Source organism: Dipteris shenzhenensis, chromosome 3 (assembly GCF_047967505.1).
Source record: "Dipteris shenzhenensis isolate YYH24624 ecotype China chromosome 3, Dip_SZ_1.0, whole genome shotgun sequence".
Lineage (NCBI taxonomy): Eukaryota > Viridiplantae > Streptophyta > Polypodiopsida > Gleicheniales > Dipteridaceae > Dipteris > Dipteris shenzhenensis.
Window position 1 is genome coordinate 8,594,966 of NC_141598.1, and position 10,883 is coordinate 8,605,848.

Below are 10,883 nucleotides of genomic sequence, written 5' to 3' on the forward strand. Positions count from 1 at the left end.
GGACTGCATTAAAGTTACTGAAATAGTTTTTTTTTGTTGATTTATTTTTTGAGGCCTCTTTAATGATTAGTTCAACCAAATTGGATTTCTTGCTTGCCCTATGCATGAATCCGAGATGGAAAGCATCCTCTGTTGCTGGGTGAACTGAATATCCCCTTTGAGATGGCCATCACAAGCATGTTCTCCCAATTTGATAGAGAGGCAGAAGCAAATAAATTGAATATTTCCATCCATTCTCGAGAGACCAATCTAAGGGAGGGCCAACTCAACTAAAATGACATTAGCAGCTCTGCCAGCTAGACTGGCTAGCGCCATGTGACTGCCATAGAGCACAAGATAGAGCTGAAGCCTGATGCAAAGCCTGTGGCTCAGAAGTATCGGAGATTAGGGCCCCTGCAGACTGATGCTTTGCGCTCCGAGTTGTAGGAGCTTGTAGAGGCTAGGTTTATTGTTCCGGTTCACAATACTGAATGGGTTTCACCAGTGGTAGTCATCCCAATGAAAAACAATAAGTGGCAGGTTTGCATCGACTATAAGAAACTCAATGCTGCCACCAAGAGGGATCATCATCCCCTGCCCTTTCAAGACCTCATTCTTGAGAAGGTAAGTGGTCATGAGATGTATACTTTCTGTGATGGCTACTCTGGGTTTTATCAAATCAGAATTGCCGAGGAAGATGTTCTTAAAACCACATTTGCCACACCCTGGGGGACATTTGCATTCAAAGTAATGCCATTTGGCCTCACCAATGCTCCTGCCACCTTTCAAAGATTTATGCAGATGGTGTTTGCTCCTTATTTGGGGGATTTCTTGGAGGTGTTTTTAGATGATTTCTGTATATTCTCATCATGTAAGGAGCACATCATGAAGGTTAGATTGGCCTTCCAAAGGGTCAATGATGCAAATGGCAGTGTCAACCCTGAGAAATGCACCGTTGGAGCCACTCAAGGGAGGTTATTGGGACATGTTGTCTCATCTGAGGGCATCAAACCTGACCCCGAGAAGGTAGAAGCCATCCTCAAGCTCTCCCCACCTACAATCAAACGTCAGGTACGATCATTTGTCAATCTAGCAGGATACTATCGCCGCTTCATTGATCAATTTTTCCCTTTCTAGGTCTCGGAGGAGCCTTTCTTAATGATTCAAAATATGTCAACCAGTATAGCCGGCATCTCAAAAGCATTACATTGTATCTTGCAGTACTGCTCAACATAAGTGTGTTAATCCCATCCCCTCCTTTGTACCACTTGTCCAGCTAGATTCATACTGCCAGTTGCACCTAGATGTGTTGAAAATGGGAGAGGGCGAGAGACACATGATTGGAGACAAGAGCTGAGGCACAATAGCTGATGTTGATAGTTGATAAATTCGTAGCAAGTACATGGCCTCATTTATAGGCTGGGCAAGCCTTATCTTCCCACACTGATACCTCATAGATGAGGTCACACACGATTCTCTTGAAAATGGGAGAGGGTGAGAGACACATGATTGGAGACAAGAGCTGAGGCACAATAGCTGATGTTGATAGTTGATAAATTCGTAGCAAGTACATGGCCTCATTTATAGGCTGGGCAAGCTTTATCTTCCCACACTGATACCTCATAGATGAGGTCACACACAAGAGAATCTAGATCCTGTAATCTAGGGGAGGAATCACACCTACCACATGAGGTGGCACAAGTGGCCTCAAGATGATACCAATGCAAAGGTAGCATGCACCGAGATTCACAATTATGTGAAAGACCAGCAACGAGACCCCCGTAGACTCGTCCTCTTCAAACAGCGAAAAGACCAGCTGTACCGTCATAAAACTACAGCAGCGCCTCTTTCTTTTCAGTTGATTTTCAGCAGAGTCACCCGATACTAATTTTGCTCTCTCCCTCTCTCAACACAGCACTAGGGCCCAGGACAACAGTCGGGCTGGACCCCCCCGAAGGTCTTTATTCATGAAGAAATGAAGGTACAAGAGTTTTCAGCGTGGAAGCTGTCTGTTCTCCGTACCAAAATCAAAACGTGAATCCCAAATCATACATGAGCTCTCAGGCTCCCTTTCTTGGCAACAAGCCACTTGTCAATTTCCTACACTACTTTCCTAATTACATGCCACTAAGGGCAACTCTGGAGTCTTCGAAGCACTTGGTCACACGAACCGCCTCCTAGACTCTGATTAGGCTTCTGCAGCGCTTAGGAAATTACTCTTCCCAGTACCTGCAACAATTAATTAAAGCGCACCACCATGGCACCCATTAATTGTTAGCGCTTTGCATGCAAAATAACACACTGTGGACTAATTCTAGTCACGGTGGGCGTCCCCACTAAATACATGTGCACACCTAAACAAATATAAAAAAATATATTTATTCTCTGGTTGACCGGAGTCAACACTCTTGATTATAATTAAGGAGCTTTGACCAAGGGTCGAGGCGCCTTAATTATAGCCAAGTCTCTCCAACCGAAGTTGGCATATCTTGGTTAACCGGTGTTAACCCTCTTGGCGCATGCCAAGTCTTGTTGACCGAAGTCAACACTCTCTGACCGTAGTCAACTCTGTGGTTCTCTGGTTAACCGCAGTTAACCCTCTTGGTAATAAACCAAGTCTCTTGACCGAAGTTAGGTTTACTTGACCAGAGTCAAGTATCTTTGACCATTAAAAGAACTCTTTGACCATAATTAACACATATAAAACTCTTTAATTATGATCAAATAAATGGTCAACTGTACTTTGACTTAGGATATTTACATTGTGGTGACATAAAGACTCTTCACACTCACACAACTATAGGACACTCCTAGGACTCTACGACCACGCACACTAGGACCACGCACACTAGGACCACACACACTAGGACTCCGATTCCAACAAACCCCCCTTCGGAGCTAGGGTGAGAGACTATGACATCATCCAGACTGTGCATCCCATGCAATCTCAGAGGCTAACAGCTGAGCATAATTCAGAGGTTGAACCAAGCACTCTCATGGCTTAGGTGTCAACGTGATCAGAGACTCAAATCTGAGCATGGATGCATGACCAACTCATAGGTCTAGGGAGTACACCAACATCTTGGAACTCGGCCAGGCCTGATAAAGGTACATGGAAATAAGTGGAGCCTTTTATAGGACAAGGCACACAAAATGACAAATTATTACATCATTTTAGGGGGACTACCCAAGGCAGAGTACCTAACACACATGACTCTAGAAAGCCCACTCTTCATCTATCACCTCATGGAGGGATAGACCAGAAATAGCAGCAGTGCAGGCTTGTTCCTCAGGTCCAGAAGGTGTAGCTTCATCGTCTTCGTCCTTGCTCTGCTCCGCAACCAGATTGGCATGTTCTTTGGCTTGTACCTTTGCCATTTTCTTGAAGCAACGATCCTCTGGATGGCCAAGTTTCTGACAGTAATTACATTTAAGAGGTTTTCCGTTCTTCTTGGGCTTATTCTTGAGAAAGAATGCTTTGCCAGATTCGAAGGAAGATTTTGCTTTCTCTGTAAGCCTACGGTCCTCATCAATGAGATGAGCTACCATATCCCTAAAGCTCATATTGCGGCTGACTCTTAGGACAGCAAGGATCTCATTGTACTTGGAAATGTCTTCAATACTAGAGAGAAGTACAACAACTTGATCATCATCTTCAACAATGGCTCGGATGGTAGATAATTGTTGGAGAATTGACCCAAGATTACTCAAGTGTTCAATGTTCAGTTTCCTTCATCCTGAGCTTGAAGAGTTTTTCTTTGAGAAATGCTTTGGAATTATTGATCTTATTTCCAAACAAATTCTCTAACTTTTCCCAAACGTCGTTTGCTGTCTTATCAAAATCCACATCGTGGATAAGGTTGTCAGCTAAAGCTAGGCCAATGATAGCCATTGCTTCATCATTTTGGTTCTCCCACCAACTGATTCTAGCATCATCACCTTGGGGTTTTGGCTCCTTGCCATTGGTGATATTCCATATGCCTTCTCGCATAAGAAGAAGCCGGAGTTTTGTCTGCCAAGTTGGGAAATTGCTCCCTGAGAATTTCTCGATGAACGAGGAGTTTTTTATGCTATCCATTGGTGGGAAGGTCTTAGCTGTTATTACAGCCAGTGTCTAAATCCCTTACAATGTTTACTCAGATTTCAAAAAAGGCCCAAATTTTACATGGTAGAAGCTTCAATTATGCCAAAGGAAGACACAGAACAGAAAAGCTCTAAATTTTAGAGTTAGGGTTGCTGCAAAATTAGGGTTTGCAGAAAATTGGGGCTTTTCTAAATTTCTGACAGAAGAGTTCTTGTTCAACGGTTGGGAACCCTCACATCATGAAAACACCCAAAAAATTCGAGAAGTTGAGCATAAATTGTAAAGGGGCGAAAATTAGAGTTTCGGGCACTAAATTGGTCCCGAACAGGACCTGTGTCAGTAAAAATGATGATTGAATTGCTGGGCTGCTACTGCATCAAGGCATCCTCAAGAGACAGGGAGGCAGCAAGGAATCAATGAGCCGAATCATGGAGAACAGAGCGTCCCACCACGCTTCCGCTGCGTTGACATGCGAGTCAATGGCCACGGCCCTCAGGTCGTCAGTCGCCGGTACAAACAAGACGCTGCCAAGTTATCGCCTTGTTACAAGACCGGAGCTGTCGCAGGTCTAGCTACGTGGGCAGTAGGAGAAGTTGCGTGGGCAACTAGAAGCAGCGTGGGTGTACGGGCACTCAGCAGGCTCGAGCAGGTAGAAGCTCCGCAGTATGGCGGGCAGAATGGCGCACAAGCGCGCGTGGGTTCAGACCCCACAGCCAGCACCAGAGGGCGCCAAGGAAAATAGCGGAGAGGCGGCAGCAGCAAGGCGTGAGCAGATTGCGAGGGAGGCCGACTCAGATCTGGTGTGGCAGCGCAGGTGTGGCAACGAGGGGGCGCAGGTGTGGCAGCGCAGCTCCTCGTTGATGACGCTCATCACCTCAAGGAGAGGAGGAAATCACGAGTAGCTACAAGAGGAGCTTATGAGGAGAGGAATGGGTAGGACGCTTCAACCTGGCTCTGATACCAACTGTTGAAAATGGGAGAGGGTGAGAGACACATGATTGGAGACAAGAGCTGAGGCACAATAGCTGATGTTGATAGTTGATAAATTCGTAGCAAGTACATGGCCTCATTTATAGGCTGGGCAAGCCTTATCTTCCCACACTGATACCTCATAGATGAGGTCACACACAAGAGAATCTAGATCCTGTAATCTAGGGGAGGAATCACACCTACCACATGAGGTGGCACAATTGGCCTTAAGACTCTTCACACACACAACTATAGGACACTCCTAGGACTCTAGGACCACGCACACTAGGACCACACACACTAGGACTCCTATTCCAACAAGATGGACGTGCACTTACTTGTGATAACATATTCATAATAGATATATAGATATGTGCACTTATATGTTTGTAGATATGTATCTCAATGATTGCATTTGTGTGCATATGCTTTGTATGTACGCTCCTGCCGAATCTTTGGATCAAACTTGAATTAGCATGTTTCTTTTATCCTGTAGCTCAGCTAGATGTAGTAATAATGCACCAGAAATTTATTGGATTCTTGCTGTACAGGTAATTAGTCACCTTCCATATGGACATAAAGCAGATGTCTTCAGCTTTGGGATTGTGCTGTGGGAACTACTGACTGGGAAGGTGATATTTTTTTCTACGATCTAGAAATTCGGATGTAGCTTGATTGCCTTCTGTATTATTGAAGCATTTTTTAAATGTACTTCAAAAATTTGCATGCACGAGTTTTTCTCAGTCTGATTCCAATGGGACTTTTGTATGTCTATCAGCTTCCCTACGAGTCTATGAATCCAGTACAAGCTGCAATTGGCGTGAGACAGGTATTTACAAAGAGACATTTGAGAGCTATGATGTTTCTTCCTTTTTCTTACTTCTCTCTCACTGCTCTTGCTATTATCTATGATGACATGATAAGGTTAAGTGTGCCTTGATTAAGTTCTAGTTCTGTGCACGATTATTCTTTTTTTTGTACTCCAATGCTGGGAGCCACGTTCTTTGATTGGCATATCAGGTTTGATGCAAAATTTTGGATGAGCTGCCTAGTAAATATCCTTGAGTTTCAGGTGGGTTTGAGATGAATCTGTCTTGACAATGAGATTTTTGGGAAATTTCAAGGTGACGATTTGGGTAGATTTTTGTGTTCTTGTAGGATAGAGTTGGTTCTCTCTCTCTCTCTCTCTCTCGCTCTCTCTCTCTGTGTCTCTCTCATACACACACAAGCTAGACACACAAGAACGAGTCTCATAGACAGTCTAGAACATCTAACAGCTATTCTCAGAGCATTTATCAATTTGTGTGGACTATTGGATCTGTCCCTGTGGAGACACTAATAAAAGTCATAATATATGATACTCTCTCTCTCTCTCTCTCTCACACACACACACACACACACACACACACGCGCGGCACACACTCGAACGTGCACGCCTGCACATTGTGTATTGTAGTCTGTAATTTGCAGATTTGGTGATTATGTGTGGCTTAAATGATGGTTCATAATAACTTTCAGGGTTTGCGGCCTCCAATTCCTGAAAAAACTCCTCCGGAACTTTCTGCTTTGATTCAGAGTTGTTGGCAAGCTGAACCTGCTGATCGTCCAGAATTTTGTGACATAACGGTTGCCCTTCAGAATTTGTTTACGGAGGTACGGAATTTTCATCCAGTATATGTTTGTGATTCTTGGTTTGCAAAAGTGTGAAAGTGCATTTATACATCATTGGGGATGGAAGTATTGCAGGATGAGCTGTAAAATTCGAGAATGACTTCTTTCATCGCCTATGCAAGTTTTTGCATTCATTTTACTTATTAAAATTATTCTTATTTGCGTGCATGCGTGTGTACGGTCTCTGTGTGTGTGTGTGTGTGTGTGGGTTGGGAAGAGAGGGGGGGGGGGGGGTCGGAGATTGCAAACAATTGACATTTGCAACGTTTTTCAATGTATTACTCCACCTTGGGTTTGGATTGCAAACATTTGACACTTTTTCAATTCATTACTGCACTTGTGACCTTGGGTTTTCTAAACATCTGGCAACAATGGTAAATTTCTTTAATTATTTGCTTCATGACTTCGAGCAGGTGGGAGAGCACGAGCAAAGGCAAAGGGATAAGAGGTCAAAATCCATTCTTGGCTCTTTGAGAAAAAGCCCGTGATTGTTCTGCAGAGTTCGTAATCTATGCGGAAATTCTTGTAATTTGATGGAAAAGTGTTTTACCCATACGGTAGACTGTCCTTGAGTTTAAAATGAAGAGCCAGTGTCTTAGATGTTTGCATGCTATTCTTGGAGCTTTCTGCACAAGCGGCTATAGGTTGTAGTGATTGAGAGGCTTTCTTTTTGTAATGGATCTTTAGTCTAAAGTTTTCAATGTAATTGAGGTTTAGAGTCTACAAAGGATGATTCAATGGTAATGTCTCTTTATTCGCCAATAACATCCATCAGTCAGGCTATTCTGTTCAAATTTTTCTTATTGCAAAACGCTTTCAGTTTGGCTTTTTGGTTGGGTGGTTTTGAACTAGCATCATTGCAGTAAATTTTGAAATCATGATTTTCTAGGTTGCAAAGGTGTGTGCAGGGTCCAAAAGGGATGTGTATCAAAAGTATTTAGTCCAAAATAGTTTTTTGAGTAGGGCATCTTGGGGCTCTACAATGAAGCAGATTCTATGGCGTAGATAAAGGTGAGATATTGGCTGCATTTCAAACGTAGAAGCATGGGATCAGACAAAGGTGAAGTTTGATGCAATGAAGAAGTATGGTTGAGAAAAGGCATAATTGGAAAGATACGCTTAATCTAGATTTGAAGTGGGCCAAACGATGGGTGGATTGGTTAAAGTCTTGATGATGTTGGCCTAATTCTTGTTTTTGTTGTGTGTGTGGGGTCACATATATAGGGTGATAGTTTTGTTAGGGGTGTGGGAGGCAACAATTAAATCTGCTTCCTGAACATTTTTACTCCGTATATTCCTTTAAAAAAAAGAAAAAGTTTGGGAATCGTGGATTAAAATGACATGTAGGAGAGCTACCAAGAGCTAAGACGGTTGGTCAAATAGGAAAAAAAGGAATACAATTAGTGGTTTGCAATCAACACAATGGGTTTGTGTTGAGTTTCTACCATAGGCTTGGTGAAAGTTAGGATAGGAGTAAATATTTAAGATTCCAAGGGTTTTCATTGGAACGAAGAGAGGAGCTGTTGTTTTGGGGTGGGGGGGGATCGTGGTGGGAAGGGTGTTTTCGAATCGAAGCATGTTGGATTTCTTTGAATCTATCAAAGTGTTTCAATGGTCAAAACCTTAGTACTCATTCTTATTTGTTTGAAGCTAGTCCATTGTATAAATCATAGTTTAATATATCAATGCAATAGCAAGATTTTTCTTCAAACATAAGTTTAAGTGAAGTGGTTCCTATTAAGGTTTGGCATATTCCTTTATAGCCTATTCGTAGGGCACACTCATGCACACGTATTGTGGAGGGGGATTGTCCGAGTTCGATCACTTATGAGAGGACGCTATGAACTTCTCGGAAGATTAATATGTGCTCCCCTCCCCATATGTAGTCCCTTGCACCCACATGAGAGTAAGTCACCTATGCAAAAGCATAGGTGAATTGGTTATTGTGGGACCAAACAAATGGGTTGATTAACAATGAGCTAAATATATGCCCTACGCCTCTCCTTGAACTAAAAAAATAATATAGGTTAAAAGGGTCACTCCCCCCAAAATTTAATCGCCCCTCGTGCAAATCTGTCTCGTCGCCTCACTACTCTCGGTCCCTCCCTCTCCTTGTCCTCTTGCCTCCCATGTCTTTCAGCCCCCTCCCTCTCTTTCATCTCACGTCTCTCCAATCAAGTATCTACGAATATGGTAGGCAATGTGGGCTTATGCGTGGGGTGGGGAGGGGTGGACACCCAAGGATGCATAGGTGTGTTCGCCACCTCACAACTCACTCGCTCCCCCTCATCCTCTTGCCTCCTCTCTCTTTCTTGCCTACCATCTCTCTCCCTCGCCTCCTTTCTTTCATCTACCCCTCTTGCCTCCCCTCTTTCATCTCACGCGTCTTCAATCATGTATCTAGAACAATGGCAGGCAGTGTGGGCTTATGCGAGGGACGGTGAGGGGTGGACACCCATTGCCAAGGATCATCGTTTATTAAATTTATTAAGAGTTGTCATGTTGTGTATCTCAGGAGAGGTGGCAACACCATTGGAGCTCGTAGATGTGAGGATGGACTTAGACTTGATTGGCATTGGCATCTCCAACTAGAATCGACATGAATTTTTAATACTGCATTGAAAAGGACTAGGAAAGTCTGCTACAACAATTTACTAAGATTTCTGCTACAATCATTATTGTTGGGGGGGGGGGGGGGGCAAAGGACAATTAGGCACATGGATTTTTCATCGTTATGGGATGATTGTAGGAAGCTTTCCAACTCTACTAAGGTAGAGGGGAAGTAAGAGGAGCTATGGCAGAGCTTCATGGCAGTGGTTGGGTTAGGGTTAGTTTGATTAAGTTGCGTTGGGCTTAGGATTAGTTAGATTGGGTTAGCCATGTTGGGTTAGGTCAAGTTAAGGCTAATTAAGTATTGTTGTTACCTAAGGGTAATACGTATGTGATTTTTGAATTTGTTTTAAGCATTTCATTTTTATAGGCATTAAAAACAAAAGGCTTTGGAATCCATCTCATTGCAACTTTAGATCCAAGTTCTAGATCTTATAAGAAAGATGGATCATTTGGAGTTATTGTGAAGTCTTCTATCTTCTATCTATATTTACTTATATCTATGTGCACCTCAAAGGGCTTTGTCATGTGGCACCTCTTTGTGCTTTCTCCTCGTATCACTTCATTGCTCTTTCGTTGCCTTTAGGGTGCATATTGGGGCAAAGTGGCCTAAAAAACATGTCTTCTTGAAGCCCCATTTTGATGTGCGCTAGCACACATCCAAAATGAGCTTTGGAGAGTCCCAAAGTCCAACCCCTTAACCCATGTTGCCCCTATGTTTGAGGCACAGGGGGAAACAATTCAGGGTGCATATCGAGTCAAAGTGGCCTCAACACAAGACTTCAGAGCCCCATTTTGATGTGTGTTAGTGCACATCCAAAACTAGGTTTGGACAGCTCCCATTTCCCAACCCTTTGATCCCCATTGGTCTTGTATTTGAGGCACAAGAGGAAACAATTTAGGATGCATATTTAGTCAAAGTGGCCTCAAAATAAGACTTTTTTGCGCCTCATTTGATGTGCGCTAGTGCACATCCAAAATGGGCTTTAGAGAGCTCCTCTTCCTCACCTCCTTTGATCCCCATAGCCCCTATTTTGGAGGCACAAGGGGGAACAATTCAGGGCACATATTGGGTCAAAATGGCCCCAAAAAACATGACTCTTCGAAGTCCATTTTGATGTGCGCTAGTGGACATCGAAAATAGGCTTTAGAGAGTCCCTATTTTTCATGAACTCTTTTAGCAACCCACTCTAGAGAGGTGGTTATAACTTGTTTTACTTCAGATTTTACCATGTATAGATCCATGTTAATGTGAAATGGATCAACTAAAAACAATGGAGAATGTGATGACAATGAAACGGAAAAGTATAAGGTGAGATCGGCATACAAGTAGGTAGCCAAAGATAAGAGGCAATGCAAGAAGTGTTTTCATGGTCCCTCCCTCTCCTTGTCCTCTTTCCTCCCATGTCTTTCATCTCCCTCCCTCTCTTTCATCTCACGCCTCTCCAATCATGTATCTACGACTATGGTAGGCATTGTGGGCTTATGCGTGGGGTGGGAAGGGGTGGACACCCAGGGATGCATAGGTGTGTTCACCACCTCAAAACTCTCAATCGCTCCCCCTCATCCT

General features: G+C 43.3%; 1 protein-coding gene across 3 annotated transcripts in view; it reads left to right on the forward strand.

The window, feature by feature from the left end:
* Positions 1-7,479, forward strand: part of LOC147903313 (serine/threonine-protein kinase STY46-like) — a 151,635-nt gene extending 144,156 nt beyond the window's left edge. For 2 of the 3 annotated variants that reach the window (XM_087373071.1, XM_087373069.1), the window contains 4 exons: positions 5,584-5,664; positions 5,811-5,861; positions 6,551-6,685; positions 7,117-7,479. In XM_087373071.1, coding sequence (XP_087229197.1) covers positions 5,584-5,664; positions 5,811-5,861; positions 6,551-6,685; positions 7,117-7,191 — 342 coding nt within the window. In that variant the 3' untranslated portion in view covers positions 7,192-7,479. The remainder of the gene's footprint in view (positions 1-5,583; positions 5,665-5,810; positions 5,862-6,550; positions 6,686-7,116) is intronic. The other variant, XM_087373070.1, reaches the window with a different exon arrangement.
* The last annotated feature ends 3,404 nt before the right edge of the window (positions 7,480-10,883 follow it).